This window comes from Abramis brama (assembly GCF_963993115.1).
Source record: "Abramis brama genome assembly, chromosome: 23".
Lineage (NCBI taxonomy): Eukaryota > Metazoa > Chordata > Actinopteri > Cypriniformes > Leuciscidae > Abramis > Abramis brama.
The window spans coordinates 4923182-4947241 of record NC_139985.1 but is presented as its reverse complement, the minus strand read 5'-3'; the positions used below and the strand labels follow the sequence as shown (position 1 = coordinate 4947241).

The following is a 24060-nucleotide window of genomic DNA, read 5'->3' as shown; positions in this document are numbered from 1 at the left end:
AAGGCATCATCCATTCACACAGGTATAAATCACACACACACACCTTTGGGTTGTCCATTGGATTATCCTTGCGCTGGTCTTGCAAGATGTTACCAGGGCCTTTCTTGTCCATCTGAGGGCCAAGCTTGATGCCTGGGCCTTTTTTATTTTGATCCTTGGTTTGCCTTAAAAAGCATACAGTGTGTCACCTGAATAGTTTAATTGTATAGCAATCACAAATCACGATTTAACCAATTAAGATACAATGATCTCAATTAATTATCATATTGAGAAGATGTTAACAATTCTGACACGGTGGCCCGAAAAAGTAAAACAAATATTTTCTTACTCAGTATTTTTGTCTTGTTTTCCAGTAAAAATCAAGATACATTTACTTGAGAGGCAAAATAACTTAAGAATTTAAAGGGATAGTTCACCCAAAAATAAAAATTCTGTCAATATTTACTCACCCTCATGTCCTTCCAAACCTGTATTTCTTTTGTGGAATACAAAAAAAAAAAAAAAGAAGAAGAAGAAAAACAAAAGAAAGATATTTTGAAGAATGTTGGTAACCAAACCAACCAATTTTTTTTTACTGAAACTGTTTGGTTACCAACATTCTTCAAAATATCTTCTTTTGTGTTCCAAAACATGAAGGTGAGTAAATGATGACAGAATTGTATTTTTATGGGTGGACTATCCCTTTAGGTGTTGTTTTGTACAAAAAAAAAAAGGTAATAATAAAAAAAGAATAATTATATATATATATATATATTATATTATATATATATAATATTTTATAAGAAAAAAATAGCTGCAAGTGGTGTAAGTCAAAAAAAATAAGTCACTTAATTTTGATACTTTTTTCAGACAAAAGTATTTATGTCATTTTGATTCTCAAGTAATGATTCTTGATTTAAGAATGTTTAGATATTTATATTGGGAAAAAAGAGAGCTCTACTTGAGCTCTATTTGAACTCCATTTAACAGTCATTATTTCTTTGCAAATGCCATTTGGTTTGATACTTCATTATGTAACATTCAGACTTTTTAAAGTGTGTCTTAAGTGTCTAAACACATTTTGGCATCAGTGTATGTAAGTGCAAATAACAATATAACACCATGAAATAAGACTCATAATCATGACAACAACATTATATGCAACACGATACAGTTATTATCACATGAACGAAACACGCTTGGTTATTGCTCAGAAGGGAGGGTGGACACCTGAGGAACACCCAACTTACCTGGGAGCAAGACTGGTGGTGGAGGAAGAAGAGGGAGGAAGGATGCAGGAAGGGCAGGAACAGGAAGGAAGAGAAGCCACAACACAGCAAACAGGAAGGAAAGGAGAAACACAACTTTAGAATTCTCAGAAACGAAGCAGAAAACAGTTGGAAAGAGTCAAGTGAGAAACTAAGAGTGGTTTAAAAGGGCTCCTATAAGATCAACAAGACAGGATGCAAGACACTATCATCTCAAACCATCACTGTCAGTGGTTAACCACTGAGTCCAGATCTGCAGGGGCCCGTGAGAGTGCCAACATGCAGCAGCTCAACCAGCCGAGCCGCAGTGAGGGATCGCGGGGGAGCAAACGGGGCAAGAGCGCTCAGGCATGAGGGTGCAAACCTACTTGAGGAACACCAGACCCTACCTAACGTACCCAGCTCATTCACAGAGCACAACGGGGCCTGCAATGCCGGCCAACGTCTCATGCAGGACAGTGAGACGGCCGGTTTGGGGGGAATTTGGCAGGCTGAGGTGGGTGGATCATTCAGAAGAGTGAGAGGGAAGGGAGGAGAGATGATGTTAGGAAGCAGAAAGAGGAGAAGGGATGCAGATCAGCGTGTGAAATGGGGGTTCAAGGGTCAGGAAACGGGGCTCCGCTCCTTGCCAAAGCCCTCGTATGCCAGCAACACCAAGCGGCAAGCACAGAGATCACAGAAGCGTGTGTGTGCAAAATAGAGTAACAAATGCAGAACTTGTTAACATGTCACATAAGCAGGGTGGAATAAAATACACCAAGATAAAAAAAGTTTTGAAGTCTAATTTCAAGAATAGTTCACCTAAAAATAAAAATTACTGTCATTTACTCACTTTCATACAATGTCATGTACAGTATAGCTTCATCACTAATTTTCAGTAAATAATGACTCAAATTGTATTTCTTACACAAATCCACCTCTTCAGCTTGATGACATGAGGGTGAGTAAATTTTTTAATTATTTTTTTAGGTGAACCATCCCTTTAATCTTGGTGCACTTTCAAAGTATGACTACACATTAACTTGTTGCCATGCCAACATGGCAACATCACAGATATATCAAGTGTGCAGTTATCACATCTGACACAGCAGTTTTGTGCTGCTGAAACAGAGGAACCATTTTGATTAAAACTGTGATATATTGCAAATTCTATATCCACTGCACAAAAACACATTATAGAACATATATAATGATAAAAAGGAAAACGTGCACTCTGGTTGATGTACACATAAGCTCTGTTCCAAAGCCGAGTGAGATGCCTACCTAGGCAACATATTTTAGGCAGTATAGGTGTGCTCATAACATGGTCCAAAAAAACTGTAGACAGCAATATATATATATATATATATATATATATATATATATATATATATATATATAATGTAATTAGGTTTGTCATTTTGGCCAAAATCTAAGGAAGCATTAAATGTATCCTTTAAATATGTCATTCAAAGGTTTGGTAAGATTTTTTAATGTTTTGGAAAAGTCTCTTACGCTCACCAAGACTAAATTTATTTGATCAAAAATACAGTAAAAACTGTAATATTGTGAAATATTATTACTATTTAAAATAACTGTTTTCTATGTTAATATTTTTGAAAATATAATTTATTCCTGTGATGCAAAGCTGAATTTTCAGCATCATTACATGATTACATGATTCTTCAGAAATCATTCTGATATGCTGATTTGCTGCTCAAGAAACATTTCTTATTTTCACTGTTGAGGACAATTGTGCTGCTTAACATTTTTGTGGAAACCATGATCCATTCTTTTCAGGATGCTATGATGAATAAAGTTTAAAAGAACAGAATCTTTTGTTACACAAACAAATGTCTTTACTGTCATTTTTGATCAATGTAATGGGTTCTTGCTGAATAAAAATTATTAATTTCTTTGAAAAAAAGAAGAAAAAATCTTACTGACCACAAACTTTTGAACAGTCCCAGAATGCACTGTGACGAGATCAAAATGGCAATTGTGAGCAACTTAGGATGCTGCCTAGGTATACAGTGAGGCATCTCACTAGAGTTTAGAAGAGAGCCCAATACATGCACAAAGAAACGGCATACACAACCACAAAACACATTATACACACATCTTATTTTCTGAGCTGTCTCAGTCCACTGATTTTTACATCAATGCAATCTGGCACATATTTACAACATTATAAGGAATAAAACCATCCTTTCCTTTGTTAGAAAAACCAGTGAATGAGAGACAGCCGTGCATCAGGGACATCAAGGCATCAAACAGCCACACAGATAAATGCAGCCGAGCCGTGGTGCCAGGACAGAGCACTCACTTTCCCAGGAAGTCCCACATCATGCCCCCAATCTGCTGGGGGGCAGCGGACACAGAGGGGGGAGGCTCAGAGGGGGCTCTGCCACCAGGGCGGGGCGAGGGGCGGGCGGCGGGGGGAGGGGGGCTGGGCCAGAGTCAAGGACGTATGAGTTATGAGGTTATGGATGGAGGTAACATGAATGAAGAAGGAAGAATGATAGAACGACAGACAGACAGATAGATAGATAGATAGATAGATAGATAGATAGATAGATAGATAGATAGATAGATAGATAGATAGATAGATAGATAGATAGATAGATAGATAGATAGATAGATAGATAGATAGATAGATAGATAATGTTTAATTTCAATTGGTTGAAGACAGGAATTCAGTAGCCAATGACAGAAATGCAGAAGAGTTGCAGGACAGGAAGAACATGAAGATTGACAAGAAATTGTGAACAAGAAATGAGTGTTTTATGACAGAAGACGAAGGATAATGGAGGAACAGGAGGAAGAGAAGGAGGCCGGAAAAAGAGAAAGACCGAAAGACAGAACAGAGAAAGAGAAAGAGTTGGCGAGACGGTAAAAAAAAAAAAACAGAAACACACTTGGTTAATCAAACCACATTAACACTGAAGCATGAGCGTCAACTGAGAAAAAGCAACAAGACTTTGAGCCAGAGCTGAAGAACCTATGAGGAACTGAACTTACTGTCTAATGCCCAAAACTATTATAAAGGCTGTTCACACTGACAGTGATTTGTATTGCTTTTTTATAACAAAAAAAAAGTTTGTATATCAATTGCAGCACTGCATAATTTATAGGCTATAGTAAACAAGATAATTAAAAGTGCATCAACACACACACACACACACACACACACACACATATATATATATATATATATATATAAACATTAATTGAATATGATATTATAAAATATTAAGTAATTTTTAGTATTATTTTATAATCTTTATATATTTTTTATTTTATATTTATTTTTATATATTTATGTGTAAAATATCACTTTCACTGGTAGTCAGCACATTGTATTACTGCTTATTTGCATGAAATGTAACCTTACTCAACTTTGTTGTGTCAATGATTTATGGCCACTTTCAAATTGCTGTTAGTGTGAACGGCCACTTAGGATGATGTACAACCTGAACACACAGGAGTAGCATGGACCTGATGTCTTAAATGAACTACTCAACTAAATTGAATAATTTAAAAGAAGAGATACGGAGGCAGTTGTACATGAACATGCCAAAAAACACATAGATTTGTCGGGAATAGCAGTCATCAAAGCGTATGAAGAGAGGCAATTCACAACCACTAAACAAGCTCGATATCAATATTCAGAACATGTCAGAAAAGCACAGAATGCTGATGACCTCATGAATGCATGATTCCAGGAAACAGCATAAATATTTGCAATCATCATCATATTTCCCCTGTAGGAGATGCATTACTGACGGCAGCTCTGAGAGTACAGCGCGGTTTGTACCGCATCAGTAACAAAACAGCCTTTGACATCAGCATTTTGATGTCATATCCCTGCAGAATTGTATATTTAGCAGTACAGTAGAAACTGTCAACTGATGCTGTCAAGGCCCGAGATAACGGCAAAACGAGAGATCAGTCCTGATGCTGCTTTCTGAAACTTGTGCAGACTTCATAAATATGTTTCAGCGTGTTAAATCTTATATTTACACTACCAGGGAAACGTTAAATCACATTTATTCATTGTTTATTTTTTACTACTTTCAACATTTTAGAATAACAGTAAAATCATTAAAGGCAGGGTAGGCGATTTGTTGCAGAATTTTTTTCACATCCTGCTAGCAATCACTAAGCTAAGTAGTCTAAATGTATTTATATATTGTCTGTGGAAGGTGTAGGACCATAATGTTCTTCCAATCATTGCATTTGGTCCGAATGCTATGATACGATGTTCTACCTGCTTGACAGTGTATGTATTTTCATATTTCCGCGCACCTGCTCACGCAGACATCTCACGTCATCAAAACGTCAGTTTCATACTATTAGTTTGACAGACGTCAGTCACTGAGCACCGCAACAGAAACAGCAGCCGCCTTTTACAGTTCCTCCTGAACCAAGACAACAAGCTTATGCTGCGTTCACGCACTACTGTAATTTGGAAGAGATGGAAACCTTTGACATTATACTTGGAGTCGGAGCGGTCGTGACTCAAATTGATGCATTTCAATGGCAACGCTATCAACGCTGAAATGAATCTGCAGCAGTCAGGTGGTACAGGTCAGTGCTCTTTAAGTTGTTTATGTTCATTATTATTGTAATGTTATGTGCTTTGAGACATGAGGAAGATTAACACCATGGGCCCTATCTTGCACCCAGCGCAATTGACTTTGTACACTGACGCATGTATCATTCCTATTTTGCACCCGCGCAAAGCGCGCTTTTCCCTCCACAGAAGCACGTCGCTAAACTAGGGAATGAACTTGCGCTCCCTGGGCGGTTCAGCGCAAAAAAGGAGGCGTGTTCCGGCGCAAACGTTCCTTCATCCTATTTTGCAGGTTTAGAAAACAATTGCGCCACTAACCAGGAAAAAATAGTTTAAAGTCAGTGGCGCGTTGCGCATGTTATTCATATGCTATTTTAAGGGCGCATGCTTGGCCATAATCAATGTAGCGTGTGCGTTGTGCATTTGATTCTCTCATCTACACAGAAGCAGCAGTTTTCATTTTTGCAAATCATACATTATTGATAGATAGATAGATAGATAGATAGATAGATAGATAGATAGATAGATAGATAGATAGATAGATAGATAGATAGATAATTTATTATAAAAGCATACATCTAGCTTACACATTTACCCAAATTATCATACGCCTTTTTAACCGAAGTTAATTTGGGTGGGTTTCTCCATCCCCAACGTCCCTGACGAGAGCGTTGCTCTCCTTGAGAGCAACGCTCTCCTTTGCGCGTCTGGCAAATCCGCCGTTATAATAGGAATCCGCTTTAGAACAAAGCGCGTCTGCTCTTAAAGGGAATGTGAGATGACGCTCTGATTGGTTTATTTCACGTTACGCCCAAACCACACCTATGAATAATGAGGCTACTTCAGACCAACCCATTTTAGATTTGCGCCTGGCGCAAGAGTCATTTATCCCGCTGGGAAAATAGCAACAGCGCCAAGACCCGCCCACAAAGTTACTTGCGCTTTGCGCTTTGACACTTGCGTTTCAGATCGTTAAAATAGGGCCCCATATCTCATCACGTGATGCTTTGCGAACTCTGCTGTATTCGTTCATGTGTTTTGAAGGAGGCGTGGATTTGTAGACGCTCTGAAATGAGGGTGGGATCTTATGCTTTCAAAGCTAGCCGCTCTGAAAATTGCCTACCCTACCTTTAAGAGTCTGAAACTATGGAAAAACACAAATTGAAGTATGTGAGTTATGTAGTGACTATTAAAGTGACCATGAAATCAAAATTGCTGATTTTTATTTGTTTTTATGGAATTTTGTAGTATTTATTATAAATTGATTTATCCGTGCACATCATTTTTTTAATTCATGTGTTCTCGTAATCTTTAATCAAAATAACGTCTCCTCCCTCTTGCAGCAACATCTCTTCTCTGATGATGTGTTAACTGCCGTGAGGGCGGGGCAACCTGTCACTCACATGAGATACACCAATAGCAAACCACAACCATCCAATCAATTCCCAAAGGACAAAATCAAGTCCAGCAATACATTTTTTCATTCAATCGGATATACATCACATTAGGGAATAAAAGACTGTCGCAACTTTAATCAAAGCAAATATCTTATATTTCATTTTATATCTCAAATTTCTTCTTTGTCTGATTTCCAGCTCTTCACGGGAGGTGCATCTTGGGATGCAGTTTAAACCATATTGGAAGACACTTAAAATGTTAATAGAGTAAAGAAATGCATACATATTTTACTATCCGTCCAACTCATTTATTTTAAATGTGTATAAGTATTTAGATCAAAATGTTTTTAAGATCATAAGAATGCAAAAACAAATTCAGTCAAGTGTGTCCAATTCTTTGATGTGACTTAGATGTTCAACCTCACCCTTCCAAAAGCATTTGAAAGTAAAAAAGGGTCCTCACCTCTCCAGTTCTGCAATCTTCTTATCCTTGTCATTTTTCTCCGTCTCCACCTCTCTCAGAATCTCCAGTAACCTCTCGACCTCATTCTGGGCTTTGCCGGACTCCTCTTTGTAGTAGGACACCTCCTTCTCCAGAAGTTTGACCCGGTCCACATACTCTGGGTTCCCACGTGAGCTTTGCTGCACCTCCACCTCGTGGGCCTTCTGTATGCGGATCATTGGAAGGCATCGCCATAGAAACCAGTTAAAAAAACACAGCCTCAGCCAATCAGAATCAATGAATGAAGAAACATTCCCAATTCTGAATGCCAACACGTAAGCCAGACTAGAGGTGTCTTTGGGCTTCACAAAGCAGATAATCAGCCAAGCTTTAAATGCAAAAACTCCAAAGATTAAATGTACTTATTTGGCTTGTCGCAGTCAAACTGTAGTTAAAAACTGTAGAACCGACAAAGCTGCAATTATGCATACTTTCCTTTGCAATATTTAAACGCAGCCTTGCTTAGTTTGTAAAACACTACAAGCAATCTAAAACACAGTTTACATCAGCATGTTTAAAATGAAGGCACAATGGATCACATAGAGTGTTGGGTACGTTACTCTAAAAAAAGTAATTAATTACTAGCTACTAATTACATCTTCAACAGAGTAATTAGATTACTGTACTCATTACTTTCTCTAAAAAGTATTGGATTACTTATTACTAATCACTTTCTAAATCCCATATCAACCTTGAGTTGAACAATACAGGGACAGACACGGAACTGCACTTTTGATTCTTTCAAATAAACAATATACAATTGCATACATTATTTTAGAACTAACCAAATTGTGTAAAGGAAGAAGGTGACATTAAAAGCATAAATTTTACCATTAAATGTTGATGTTAAATCCACTATTGTTTTACATAGAATTGTTAGATCCAGTATTTAATGCAGTTACATCAGAAGTAACTGTTATTAAATTACAGAAAAATTAAGAGTAACACCTTACTTTATTTTTTTCAAGGGAAAAGTAATTAAATTACAGTAATTAGATTAGTAATTAATTACACCCAACACTGATCGCATAAAAAACAAAATTAAAGAAAGCGACAACATATACAGTATAATCCAAGATAATGTGGCCATAAAACCAAAAGTTGTCACAAAGGCAGTAAATCAAAGCTGACACTCCAGATTCTCAAAATGATCACGACATGAGAGGAATTAAACACACAAGACAGAGGAACATGCAAAGCAACATGCAAATGTGGATTTTAGCTCCATGGTTCAGTGGTAAGATTCTTTGCAATGTGTTTATGCGTGTTCAAGTATCTGAGTATTAACTACAAGGAAACAGATTAGTAAATACTGGAAGCATGAGGAAACAATACAGTTTTTAAACATTCTGAACATGTTTCACAGAATGCCTTAGAATCACACTAAACTCTTTTTCATCCCGTTGGTTCGGTCTCCATATGATAAAAACACTAAATGAACATAAATTAAATATTATATATATATATATATATATGCTTCATCCTGCAGGCCTCTATTGGTACTACAACAACAAAAACCTCCAAACATAGCTGTTCATATTATACATATTTGCTCCTGTATCACAGGATGAACATTAAAGTTCATCAGATCATAAATTACAACTCCTGCTCTCTAAGCCAGCAGGGTTGAATTCCTTCTATACCTTTATAAGTTAAATTTGAAGTTAAAGAAACTAAGTGTGTAGTGTCCTCATGCTTTCAACATGTCCTAGTACAGATCCAGAGAGACACTTACGGGATTGTTCATTTGACTGAACAGCTGCTCTGCTTGCTACATTGCAAAGGAGGGAATCATGGGAAATGAGGAGGAGGAGGAGTATGAAGGGACCCAGTAAAACAGCACAAGCTTTATCATTAGCTCTTCTTTCAGGTTAATGATAATGTTCTACACAGGAGAATATAAGTAACCAGAGAGCAACATAAGAACAAAAAGAAGCCAGCTGAGTCTCAAATCGGAGTGAACTGGCGACCTAGACAGCGGTTCTGATCATCAGTCACATTCTAAACATTTTAACTCTGGTAACCCAAAAATGCCATTTAGGCTTGCGGTTCGCTAGGTTTTGAGACACAGCTGCTGTCAGATAGGAGAAATTAGACAAAGACAGCAACATCTTATCAATACTTCAATAAAGTTCCCATGATGCCCTCTAAAATGAGTGACCATTAAGCTGATGCAGAAAACACATTCAATGAAACAACTGGCTAATTCATTGAACGTAATTCCAGTGGTATAGTGATTAGTGGTTGACTGACATGGGTCTTTAAAAAGTAGATGCTCCTAGAGCAGGATGGAGAATATAATGCCAGAATAGAGAGACCACATTGAAAATCTAGGATTCATTTAAAATACAACTTTAGAATAAACTTCTGGGATTTATAAAACAAATAAATGTTATCATGTCAAATATAAATATGTTAAATTCTGGACTTTCAATAATCAAATGGAATTTTTGACATTCGTCATGTGAACTGATGAAAATTCACTTTTCACTAAGATTGTTACACTGATTAAATATGCACCACTGTTCAAACGTGTGGGATCGGAAAGAATTTCAAATGGTTCAGTGGTAAGATTCTTTGCAATGTGTTTATGCGTGTTCAAGTATCTGAGTATTAACTACAAGGAAACAGATTAGTAAATACTGGAAGCATGAGGAAACAAATGTTTTTGAAAAAAGTCTCTTATGCTCACCATTTGATCAAAAATACAGAAAAAAATTAATATTGTGAAACATTATTACAATATGAAACACTTTTTCTATTTTAATAATTTATTAAAAACATAACTAAATAAAATAAAATAAAATTGTGTCACATGATCCTTCAGAAATCATTCTAATTTGCTGATTCACTGCTCAAGAAACATTTCTTATTATTATCAATGTTTAAAACAGCTGTGTTGCTTAATATTTTTATTTAAATGTGATACATTTTTTCAGGGTTCTTTAATAAAAAGAAAGTTCAAAACAGCAATTTAACAATGTAAAAGTCTGTTGGATCAAATTAATATATCCTTGCTGAATAAAAGTATTACTTTCTTTAAAAAAAATCTTACAGACCCCAAACTTTCGAAAGGTGGTAAAATATATATTGCTAAAATGAAACACCAAAAATTGTTTTTTTTTTCTTTTCTTATTTTACATCATATTTATTCACTTCAAATATTTGAAAACAGAAATGTGCATTATCTATTGACAAAGTTGTCGGTTGATTCTGGAGTCGACACAAGGGGGAACGACCACTTTTATTGAGTGCCAAAGCGGCACAGTTAACGGCCGATGCTGATTGATAATCTTAAAATCTGCAAATATCGAATTATCAAGATGTCAGAAGGAAAATTATACCTTTTGTAACTGTGTCTCCAGTTTATTGCATTCCTCTTTCTTCTGCTCGATTGCGATCTCAAGAGACTTGAGTTTGGAGTCTTTCTTAAGACCTGATGAGGCCAGCGAGGAGGCGTGTTCTTTTAAATCTATGAGACTTGACTGGAGGAAGAGGAAAGACGAGACCAGAGCTGACAGTCTGACCAAAATCTCAAAGAAACACAACACTAACAGTCATGCATGCAATCTCTGACCTACCTCTTTCTCCGTTAACTCCACCTGTAAAGTGTTCACCTTCTCTTTCAGGTCTTTATTCTCTTTTTTATATGAGTCCACCTCGTCTAGTCTCTCTCGGTCTTCCCTCTCTCTTTGCTCTTTCAGGCGCTCAATAATTCGCTCCTGTAACAAAAACACATTGCACCTGCACTCACGGATAATTGAGCATGCTAAAACTGTTTACACTTCCCTAACACTCATGGTTTATCAATAAATGTCTGTATATGTCTTCATTCTTCTCAGATTAGGGGACAAATTCACTAAAACTTGCTGTAAAGTAGGGTTTGCACAGACTAGTCGACTTTAATGCTCTGCCATGGCGCTTTAAGCTTGACGTCGACTTGTCGCTGATCATGGCCTATAGAGGGCGCAACAGGATAAGAAGTCTTTGAAGTCCACTTTTACACTGTTTCCAACTGTTAAAATGACAAATAAATACATAATCCGAGAGCACTCAACAAGATATGTTTGATTATACCGTCTGGATGCTCAAAATTGATCGGGTGAATGCACGTTTTAAAAAGCTTTTTGTATATGCATGTTGCTCGCCATTTTAAACTAATGCGCTGCTGCATTGCAATGTACACACAGTAGCTTGCATGCTGATCGCGTGCACACAAACATTTAGAAGCACAGAAATGTATTTTCAACACTGTTCTGTAATTTATTAATAAAATAGCTTAGAAAATTAACTGTTTTGCATATACACTAACATATTTGGTTTCTTAGTAACTAAAACCCACAGCTTCACTAAAAGTAGAGAGATGCTGCCTGGTAGAATTAATTCACAGGCAATCGCTCTCTCTCACACTAATGCATTTATATAAATGTAATCTTTATTGTGCTACTTTATCTTTATCTGATTTTAGAACGAGCAGAAATCTGTGAGAAATATAAAGACCCACTGACAAAAGAACTGATAAAAATAAGCTGTTATGTAGGAGCGCTGTGTAATATGCCATAGCTGTGCACAAGGCAACCCGCGTTCGAGTCTCAGCTCGAAGTTCAGGCTTATTTGTTCATTAATGACGTCATCAGCGACTAGTTGACGTCGACTCGACTTTAATCAGATAAATGTCGACTTTAAAAAAATCTGTAGTTGTTCAACCCCTACTGTAAAGTTGAAGCAATGCTGCACAGTCCCAGAAAAGTATACCAGATTGTGGCATCCTTCACAATCGAGCACCCAAATCTGGCCTGAATGCGGAGGAATTGTGCTATACTTCATAGACTTTTTGGCTATGTTTTTATTTTTTACCTGATTTGCATAATTTTGAAGAGATTTCCAAAAGGGCTCTTCAAAAAACTAAAATCAGCATATTTGAGGCAGCTCTGATTTTATGTGGTTCTGGAAATTTTCATTTCCAGTCGTGTTTTTGGTACCTTCTCGGACAGAGCTTCCTCTAGCGTGGCGAGGGCAGTATCAGTGTTGCTGGAGTCCGTCTGGAGAGACTTCACTCTGTCCTTTAGATTCCCGAGCTGTTTATCTTTATCCCTCAGCTGCTCCTGAAGGTTTTCAATCTAAGAGAGAGGAAGAACATAAAACGGGTGTGGATATAGCAAACATCTAACTGTTTATCCAGAGTTTGGAGTTCTCTTTTGATTGAACTCATGATTGATCTGAACCCTCTCATGTAATGTGTGCTGGCGATTAGTTAATCACAAATAAAACATCTAGTTATATGTAGCAGCAGTGGCACTTTTAAAACATTTCGTCAGGGGTCAACAAACATTGTCAAACAACAACGGAAAATGTTAAATAACAACAGATTGCACTGTGACAATGAGGAACATTTATAAGCCAGCATTCCCTGACATGGATGGATGTATACTTCATATTGCTGTGTGTGGCAAGCTTCACAAAGAGTCATATAAACTGTGCTGCCATTCAGAAACCGTGTGTACACTCAAGGCCATCTTACAAAGATGGATAACCTGGTCTGATGTAACCGGAAAATTGCAAGTCATATGGTCTGTTAGTTCATCTTTCACCTTGTTTTCCATTTGAACGGGTTTGTGTTAAAGGAAGCCTGAGGATAGTTCAACCCACAATGTCTATTGCTGACTGTGAAACATGGTGGTTGGTTTCTAATGGTACGGGCAGCATCTCAAGGGAATATTTATGCCTAATGATGTTCTGTATGGTCAGATAATGGGCTAGATTTCACTTCCTTCATCCTTCCCAAGAACTGGGTGCTTTTCTTTTTGATGAATGGTGAAATATCCCATTACCCACAATATGGAGCTGTATGAATGGGGTTCAAGAGCAAATTAAGCTGTTTTAAGCGCAAAAGGAACTACTGGGTGTTTCTTTGTGTAAATATATAAGCAATACAGTAGGTTGTTGGTGATGTGACTTAAAATATCACATAAAAAGAGATCAAACCAGCACAGAGAGCAAGAGATCAGAAGTTAAATATGGTTTGAAGCCTTTTTTGACACCTGAGATGTTTCATGTGTGGCTGAATAACATGAAAAAAGGTTAAAGAACCCAGCAAAGCATGCGGTGAGACGGTAAAGAGAGGGCAAAGATGAAAAGGAGTTGAAAGAAGATACAGTGGAGAAATGTGCAAATGCTCTGTGGCTCTGTTCCTTGGAGATTGTTAAATGCATTTGAGGATTGCCTTATCTGTGAAGAGTGCAAGCAATTCTTCTTCCATTTTCAGTCAAAATTCAGCTCACTGGGTATTAGAAAAGAGCTTTAAGTGCATTTCTAATGCTGACTGTAACTAATGAAAAATAAATTCTCCTTTTTTCACATCTAGAAGGGAACATTCTCAGAAGGATCTCTCAAAGTTATGAACAAACGTTCTTCCAGTAACGTTAATATAATGTTCGTTTTATACTTTTAAATACCTTTTGTGTGTCCATCAGTAGTCAACTTTGACATAGTTATGACAGTGTAATGTAATGACAAAATATAAGCAAACGTCCTTTGACTTACTACAGAATCTGAGGTCTCACACCATCAAGCAAAACAAAAAAACATGGCATTGGCCTTACTTCACCAAACATCTCGCTATCCCTTGGTCTATAATAATGTTCTAAAAGCATTAAAACAAAAACATTGATAGTACATTGTTCATGGAAGTTTTTTTCTGAAATATTTTAGTTGGTCTAACATTTTATAAATGTTACAACTTGTTTAAGAATGTTAAGTGAACATTCAAAAGTAACGTTTCCATAATGTTTTAAAAATTATAATTAATGTCAATGTCAATGTCAATTTTATTTATATAGCACCATTAATCCCAACCGAGGTTGTCCAATGTGCTGCACATACTGTAGTAGACATAATAAGACAATACAATATAATTAAAACAAAATAAAATAAAAACCTTATTATAAAAACTTAATGTTATCATAACCAAGATAAAAACGTTTTTTTAAACATTTAAAAAACTGGACAATATGAACATTAGCAAAATGTTCTTAAAACATATAATTGTTAGCAGGGCTCAGTACAAACCGTTTTTAACAAATCTGACCAAAACCACTAAATAGGCAATATAAAATGCTATATAATCTGTTACATCTACAGTAAAAGAGGCTCCGCCTCCTTTCAAACCCAGTTGCTTATATCACACTATTCCTGTGGAACTACTGCTTGCCAACATCGACCCAAAACATTACTAAATGGCCATGAAAACAGTCTGACCTAATCCCTGACCTTTAATTCCTGAGTGATTTACCTTCTTCTGCAGGACGTTGATCTTGCGTTCTTTGACTTCCAGCATGTCTTTAATGTCTCTGATCTCCCCAGCCAGTGTTCCCTTCTCCTCAGTCAAGTCTTGCAATTGCTTAGTCTTCTTATTAAGGAACGATTCCTTCTCCTCCAGACGCAACCGGAGAGCGTCCACCTAACCAACACACCATGAGCATCAGAGTTCATGCGAAGCTGATGAGATATGCCTTCAAGTGCTAATATGGCAATAAGTCATGAGTCAAATATGTTAACAAGTGAGAACATAATTTTGTTAAAATGAAATAAGATAAGATAAAAATATATGTATATATATACTATTTAAAGTAATGCACAAACAATGGGAGTCTATGGAGCAGGGCTTTGCACAAGAGTAAATTGGAATATAAAATATAAAATTATAGAAAATAAACTATAGAATATAAAAATGAAATAAAATAAAATCATTTTTGTAACCTCTGTTTGTAGGATGGCAGCGCGTTGCTCTTTGGCAGTGAGGGACTCTTTGAGCACTTCAATATGCTGTTTGCAGTCTGAATTCTGATTATTCAGAGTTTCCAGTTTTGTTTGCAGACCTAAAAGCTCGGATTCTTTTTTCGAGAGCTCCTGTTTGAGCTGGTCAATCTAAAAGAGATTGAAAAAGAAAAGAAGGCACAGAGAAAGATCATTTTCTCTTATTTATGGCACAGGGAAATTATTTAGCATATAAAATGTTACAAAACATCTAGACAAATAATTTTTAATGAGTTATGTCATAAAACATGTTAATATTTTATAATAGAAAAGCTGAATGAGTATGGGAGTTTTCTTCTCTATTCTGTACCCTCCTCACATAAAAGATAGATTTCAGAACGCAATCCCCATTTAATATACATCAGCCATATCAATTATTGATGAAATGAGTTCTATAAATATCACAACAAAACCCCCCAGCTGATTCACGAGCATGTTAGATACAGCAAAGACATCACCAGTGATAATACCCATGCAAAAATCCACCTCTAACCAATGACAGATAGAGAAAATCAACTTTTCTGTCAAGATACAAGCCAAATTGTAAAATTGGGCGGCGTAAATCAAACAAACCAATCAGAACTCAGTATCAGAATATCATTACATCATTGCATGAAAGGCCAATTCACACTGCATCGACAGATGGAAGTGTTTTGACAAGAAACACTGTCAGGACAGTCGTGAGAAATATTTACACAGATCCTACAGATCCTATTTGAAAACTGCTGCTTCTAGCATTACTCAGCAAACCTATCATTACAATTCCACCAGACATCTGGGAGGATTTTCTCTGCCACTTCTTTTCACAATTTGTGAAAAAGACACATTTCTTTATAAAAAAAAACCTCAAAGATATATTTCATCTGAGGATGCACTGATAGTAGAATTTTGGCTAACAACAGCATAATAACTACAATTATTTTTAATGTTAACCGATATTATAAATTTTGACATATTTACACGGATATTGTAAATCTTTACTGTTTTATCTGCTTTTAAAGTGAACATAAAACAGTGTTCACAATCCATCTCACTTAAATAATATGAAACAAATAAAGAAAAAAATCTATGACAGGACATTTATCCATTGAGAATTGATTGGATCGTGTCTGTCTGTATGTGGGCGAGTGAAGGGGAGGGGTGGGTGATGTCAATCTGAGCAGGACAGTGGTTTCAGTGACAAAGCAAGTTTTCACATTTCGCAAGATTACAAAGACAAAACTTTCTTAACAAAAAATCTTTGGAAACATTCACTAATGAAAATCAGGTGCCAAAATATACATCTTCAGGCTGCCACCAATAACTAAAGGAATAGTTCACCCACACCAAAAAATGAAAATCTTGTCAGTATTTTCTCAAATCTGAACTAAATTTCAGTGTGCTTCTCATGCAAACCGCATGGCTTCCAGAAGACTGTGTGTGGAAGTTGTGTGGACTATTTTAATGATGCTATTTTAATTGATAGTTGTGATCAGTGTGAACTTTTCCGTCCTACTTTTGTGTTCAACAAACTAAATAACAACATATGGGTTTACAACAACAGAAGAGTAAATAATGACAGAATTTTCATTTTTGAGCACAGAAATATTGTGCATTTCACTTTATCAGTTACCAACATAAACTGATCCATTTTTTGTCTATGGCTGTTTACAGTTTAAAGCTCCCTAAAAAAGTTGTTTACCTTGGACTTCATGAACTTGGAGTGGTTTTTGTACACCTCCATCTGTTTGATCTCCTCTTCTCGATCCTCCGTGTTCAGCAATCCATTCGCCTTCAACATCTGTATCTCATCCTCCAGGTCCCGAATGTTGCGTTCCAAGGATGCGATTTTGGTGTCCTGGACAAACAATTTAGTGGAAAAATTAGCGACGTTGTGATCCATCATCTTAAGCTAGTATGACAACTTTTGTGCGATTCTACGGATCGAAGCATGCCAAACCCAATTCCCAACAGACAGGCGGGATCAAAACACGAGGAAGACAGGGATATGCGAAACTCTAACGTCTTGCAGCATCGCCAGTGAGTAGCTGCAGTACTGCTGCAAAGCCCAAGCAGAATCGGTCTCTCTCATGCTAATGGATCAGCATGTAATCACCATTTGGTAGTACTGAGCGCACATCCAGCCCGGGCGGAGAGACGCTCTGGGAAAGAGAGAGGCGTGCGTGTGCCTCTTTGGACTGTGAGACCGAGAGTTGCAGCGTTGCAGCTCTTTCGGCTTTTTAAATAAATAATGCAACGTCTTTGGCATTAGCTATGGTCCATCTCCCATTCAGACATAAGAGAACATTTGCCGTTCCTTCTCACAAGCTCTCCGGTAACCCGCCCTTCTCTCTCTCTCTCTCTCTCTCTCTCTCTCTCTCTCTCTCTCTCTCTCTCTCATGTCTTTTTGTTTTCACAGACATCAATAGGCACCATTTTCACACAAGGCCTTTGAAAGCCAATATCCCATTTCCCATATACTGTACACAGAGAGTCGATTCCCTAGATAAATCACAGCTAGGCTTCTCGTCAATGTTTTTAAGGCATAGCCTATTCAAATGTGCAATAGTTCTATTTGTTTTTAGCATATGGATGTAACGCTATACCTTGTGGCTCTATGAAAGATAATATCCATCTTCAGAGCATAAGCAAACAGATCACAGTGCTCTCTTTTCTGTCATCCTCTCCCACGCCTGCATTCATGCTCTCTGTGTTGTAAACAACTCCACCTGTTCCCATGGCACCAGAATCAGCATCCCGGCTCAGCCAATAGGGCGAGAGAACACTACCGGTGATGCTAAAGGTTAAAAGAGCAATGGAAACCAGTACAGGTGGAGCAGCTTTTGCAGTTTTTCGTTGAGGGAAAATGCATAAATTGAATTAGCGAAGTTGCACTTTGAATAGGAGTGTATCATCAATGCTTACATGTCACATGGATGCAGGGGTGAACTCTGGGTAATATTTAGCTCCAATCAGAGTGGACACGAGGGGTGTGTGCGTGCCTTGCATGAGGTCATGCTTTATTTTTAGAGCGGTGTGTAATGCTTCTGTTGGCAGGAGTTGCTCTGTCTGTGAACGCACAAACTCACTTACTGTTTCATTCAGCCATTAACCAGCATGCTGCAGTGGATTTCTCATCTTTCTGGTTTATTCTGTTCATATTCTGTATGCTTTTTCAGTCTATTTTTCTTCCGGAACAGTCAGAACATGCCATATATAATGAACTTCATACTATAATGACAGTACACAAGTCTTTTATACTCACCAAGGATGCATTTATTTTATCAAAAATATATTAAAAACAGCAATTTTGTAAAAAATAATATTTATTTATATATATTTGTAAATGTAATTTGTAAAGTTGTGCTGCTTAATATTCTAAACGGTGATACATCATTTTCAGGATTCTTAAGTTAATAGAAAGTTCAAAAGACAAGCATTTATTTGAAATAGAAATACACTAGAAATATCTTTCCTGTCACTTTTGATCAGTTTAACACCCTTTTTTATGCACCCTTGATGAAGAAAAGTCTTTTTGTTTTCTTACTGGACCCAAACTTCTGAAAAGCAGTGTATAAAAGCATTGGCGGATCTTTACCTTCATCTCTATGATAGTCTGAAGAGCTTTAGTTTTTCCAGGGTCTTGGTGAAGCTGGTTTCTGCGATGAAGCTCCTGAGAAAAAAACTGAACATTATATTTAATATAATTGCAAACACAAAACACAAAAATGGAAATACCAAAGCTATCACCCTTTATAAAAATAAATATAGTGTGAGGTTAAAATCCATTATTTACTGTAGCCCTAATCTATCCCTGACCCAATCCAATGTCAGTGTCAATGTCAATCCAAGAACATCTGATGATCACATTATGCATTCTGATCTTATACACTTTTTCATAGTTTCATCTTATTCACACTTTTCAGTCACGCAGAGACCTGGAGGGCAAAGCATCCATAGACCTGCATCAAAGGCCTGTTATTCTTTTCCATCTCAAAAAAAGAACAAAATATGTGAACAAAATGCAAGTTTTGGGCACTTGTGATCCATAAACAGCACCTGGTGTGGTATTTCAATCACTAAAAAACACCGGGGACATACTATGCATCATCAATAAGGTGTATACTGAATTTGGTTGTTTAATATCAATGTCTTACTATAGTATTTAGTACAAACATGATTAAAATGACTGGTGGGCAATGGGGGGGAAGCCTTGTTTTGCCCTCCAGGTGGTCATTTCTATAAGCGTGTACGTCACATGTTAAAACTATGAATTCTCTTTGAGCACATAGTGAATGATGTGCATTATCTGTGTGGTTGCAACAGTTCTGGCATGGATCTCCTCACGTTTTTCTCTAGGGTCCAGATGACTCAGTGACCATATGCTGTTATTGTCTAAGTTGCATCTGACTATCTCTCTGCTTATTACAATGGCAAACCACTTAACCTAAGATTGTTCCATGGAGACTGTCTGTGACTGTCTCTATTGAAATATAGTTTCTGCTTAGAAAATGCTTTGAAACTGTTACATCCACTAAAATCCACTTTCAACCCCCCAAAAAAGTTTGAGTAGAACCTGATACCTCTCTCAGATGGATGTTTTCCTTCTCTTTCTGGTCTAATATCACCTCTAGGTGTCCCAGCTGAGCTTCTGCTTCTGCTATACGCCTGGCTCGCTCTTGTTCCTCCTCATCTGATGCTCTTCCTGAGGCTGAAGGAAGCCCTTTACTCTGCAACATCTCCAATAGCTTCTTTATGGACTCGTCTCTGGCTCCCAGCGTCTGCTTCTGCGTCTCGATCCTCAGCTCCATCTCTTCCAGCGTCTTCCTCAGGAGGAAGAGCTCTTTGGCCTGACGGTCGTGTTCGGCTTGGAGTCGACGGAAGTTCTCTTCGGTCAGCTCGATGGTGGTGAAGTGATCGCCGCCGCTGCCCCGCGAGCCGCTCTCCTGCTGGAGAAGATGGTTGAGGTCGCGTTGAGTCCTCAGCTCGTCCTGCAAGGCCTGAATGGTCAACTGGAGGTGCTGGAGAATAAAACAAAAGCAGGAATGAATCTGACATGCTTTGGGATCTTTGGGATTTAGACAATAATCAGAGGGTATCCTCAACCAGACCCATGTTTTGAGATCAAAAACATCAGGTTAGATTTTGAAATAAAGGTTATAAAGACCTCACTGTGATGCATAAACATATCACACTGCATATTAAGGCCCGTTCACATCAAGAACGATAACTATAAAGATAACTATATTGGCGTCTACAACAACGCACAATATCATTCTGTTTATTATAAGTTTTGTCAGCTGCCGCATTAAATGCTTGAGCTCTTTAAAGCAGGATTAATTCTAATTGGCTGTCAATGATTCTATTGTTCATCGATTCAAAAAATGGTTCTGAAATGTATTCCAATGATATCATCCCTCTTTGTCATTATCGCTGTGGTGTAGTTAAACCTAAAACTGAAAACTATTAAAAATTTAAATTAAACTGATATATAATATAAATGTTAACAATTAATTAACAAATAAAAATTAGAAATGTTGCCTTGGCAAGTTCAATAAATGTTTAAGTTGAAGTACTAAAAGTACTAAAAAGTAATTTAAAAGTATTTAGATATATTTAGAAAAATGAATAAATATGTAAAAAGTGCATGAAAAAATAAAAGCTATTTAAAAATATTTATGAATACTACAATAGTATATAAATCACTGTAAAAAGTGATCAGTTGACTTCCTTAAAAAAAGTGAGGCAACCCCTTGCCTTGAAATTATTAAGTTAATAAACTTCATGCGTAACTTAACAATTCCACATAACTTAATTCTTTCAATTACGCATGAAGTTTATCTACTTAATAATTTTAAGGCAATGGGTTTCCTCACTTTTTTAAGTTAAGTCAATTGATCACTTTTTCCAGTGTAAAATAAGACCTTTGGACCAGTGAGATTTCTCTATAGGCGGGGCTAGAACTGATTGATTAATAATGAACCTATAGCATTGCAGCATTGTACCTGGTTTGTGTACAGATTACTTAAATGAACTGGTTAATTTTTGAATTCATAATGACTTTGTAATTTTTTTTATTGCTAATCATGAATGCAGTAAATGCTGATTGCTGAATAGCCAAACTGCCAAATGTATCAATATCTATATATATATATATATATATATATATCTAAAGGAAACCAAATGAATGATATGGCAGGAAAACCACAGTGTGGTCTATTCTAGGAGAGGAAACAGGAAAAGATTAGGTTTCTCCTGAGAAAACACTAACTAATAACTCGTTAAATAAGGTTAATGACAAAAAACTGTGCTAGAAATAGTCACAAGATAATGGGGTTTTCTAGTCTATGTGGCACATGTGGTGCCTTCGGCAGAAGGAGAGAGTATATGGGCCCAGAACTGGATCAGATAACCCACAATTGTCTCCGGAAATTTAGATCAACACACACCCTTGCACTATCACAAACAGAACACACAATTCTGACAGCAGAACCGGTTCAATCGAGTATCACAGGCATGCTTTTGGTCAGGATTTTAGGAAAGAATCAGCTATTTAAGGCCTGAGTACCCCGTCTTAGCTTATCTTGCAGGAACATGGAGGAGCAGATAAGGGAACATTTGCCTTTTTGAGGTTGTCCTTATATAAAGATCTGATCCATTTAAAGATAAAGATAATAATTAAAATGGCAATTGTGGTCTCAGATCAGCAGCTAGTAGAGATGCACTGATATACTTTTTTTTTGTTGCTGTTGTTATGCTGAAAGTATGCTTGCCAATGTAATCTATAACATTTTACCTTTTTAATACATGTACATGCTTTATCACATCAAAAACATACCATAGAAAATGCTAATTGAAATTTGGCAAAATACATAAAATAATATAAAATAAATCTGCTTCCTATATGAAAGCTTGTTTTTGCCCTTTAATTTGAAAAATAAAATAAAATAGTTTATTACTTTTTTTTTTCGTAATCCTGACTTTTTTTCCTCACGATTGCGAGTTTCTATCTAAAAGACAGAATTGTGAGATATAAACACACAACTGCAAGAGAAAAAAATCCAGCATTGTGAGTTATAAAGTCTGAATTGTGAGATATAATCCTTCAATTGCGAGTTATAAAGTCAGAATTGTGAGATAAAAAAGTCACAATTACCTTTTTTTATTCAGTGGCGAAAACAAGCTTCCATAGCTTCCAATATCGGCCTAATCAGACCAAAGCAATAATTAAAAATCCAAATATAGTTTATACTGATATTGTTACCATTATTGTGCATCCCTAGTAGATAAGAACAAACTCAAAGAAACCTGTGAGATCTGAATCCAGGGATCAGGTTCAGGGTACAGTCTGGTTTTGATTAAAGATCGGGACAGGATCAGGTCCCATGTTCTGCGCACGCTAGCGGTGGCGAACATGACAACAAACCTTTGTCCTCCTGGCGTCCATCAGGTGCTGCATGATTGTGGAGTGCAACAAAACAGAAAAAAATGAAACAGCAGAGTGAGTGCAGAAGGAGATGGACTAAGCAATGATACAAGAAAAAAAGCTGATAACATTATTCAAAGGATTCAATTACAAAGAATAATGAGGCATTTTACATTCAGGACACTGTATACGAACACATTGTTAATGGAAACATAACAGAATGGAAAATACAATTAAAGACCACATAGGAAGTCATAAAGTTAATGTGAATGATCATTCTGGAAAGAGATTAGATATTAATGGGATAAATGCACTGTGATTTATATCTCGGTGTCATGGCATTGTAATGCCTGCCTTTGACCAGCAGAGGGAAGGGAAGAGCTGTTTCTGAGACGCACGAGTGAACTGTGAGCTGGCTTGTGCCAGCCTTTCTTAGTTCCAGATCAACGGGCACTCAGTCTTATGTAAGAAACGCCGTTTTGGGCTGGTACACTTCTGCCATTATACATTCTCCTCATACAGAGACAGACACACACTATGAACACATAGCGGACGCATGCAAACAAACGCATGCAAACTACTTAACAAAACCACGTATTTGATATTCAAAAGCCACAATGATAATGCATAATGTCCAAGTCACATTTCACCCTAAAATCTAAATGAAAATAATGAGGATGTAGATACACACACACACACACACACAAACATACGGCTTATAGTTTTGATTTTTTTTCCCCTCATTGTTCTCAAAGGATTTAAACATATGTACAGTATTAAGCTATCAGCATAATGTATGATACCATAATATACTCTCTCTCTCTCTCTCTCTCTCTCTCTCTCTCTCTCTCTCTCTCTCTCTCTCTATATATATATATATATATATATATATACACACACAGTTACACACACACACACACTATATATATATATATATATATATATATATATATATATATATATATATATATATATATATTAGAGCTGAAACAACTAATCGATTTAATCGATTAAAATCGATTATTAAAATAGTTGTCAACTAATTTAGTCATCGATTAGTTGCTAAATAACTTTTATTTGCTGTAAGCGGCTCATTTTATTTGCCGTAAGCGGCTCATTTCGTGCATATTTTAAATCTG

General features: G+C 36.8%; 1 protein-coding gene across 6 annotated transcripts in view; it reads right to left on the bottom strand.

Annotated features, from left to right (window-relative positions):
* The window catches only part of erc2 (ELKS/RAB6-interacting/CAST family member 2), a 49192-nt gene that overhangs the window by 5192 nt on the left and 19940 nt on the right, over positions 1-24060 (bottom strand). The window contains exons 3-15 of one of the 6 annotated variants that reach the window (XM_084100198.1): positions 22922-22948; positions 20079-20516; positions 19094-19180; positions 17198-17353; positions 15460-15627; positions 14993-15160; positions 12684-12821; positions 11283-11423; positions 11046-11186; positions 9437-9472; positions 7663-7865; positions 1230-1241; positions 44-164 (exon numbers count right to left, since the gene is read on the bottom strand). In XM_084100198.1, coding sequence (XP_083956324.1) covers positions 44-164; positions 1230-1241; positions 7663-7865; positions 9437-9472; positions 11046-11186; positions 11283-11423; positions 12684-12821; positions 14993-15160; positions 15460-15627; positions 17198-17353; positions 19094-19180; positions 20079-20516; positions 22922-22948 — 1836 coding nt within the window. The remainder of the gene's footprint in view (positions 1-43; positions 165-1229; positions 1242-7662; positions 7866-9436; positions 9473-11045; positions 11187-11282; positions 11424-12683; positions 12822-14992; positions 15161-15459; positions 15628-17197; positions 17354-19093; positions 19181-20078; positions 20517-22921; positions 22949-24060) is intronic. The other 5 variants (XM_084100199.1, XM_084100201.1, XM_084100200.1 and 2 more) reach the window with 5 other exon arrangements.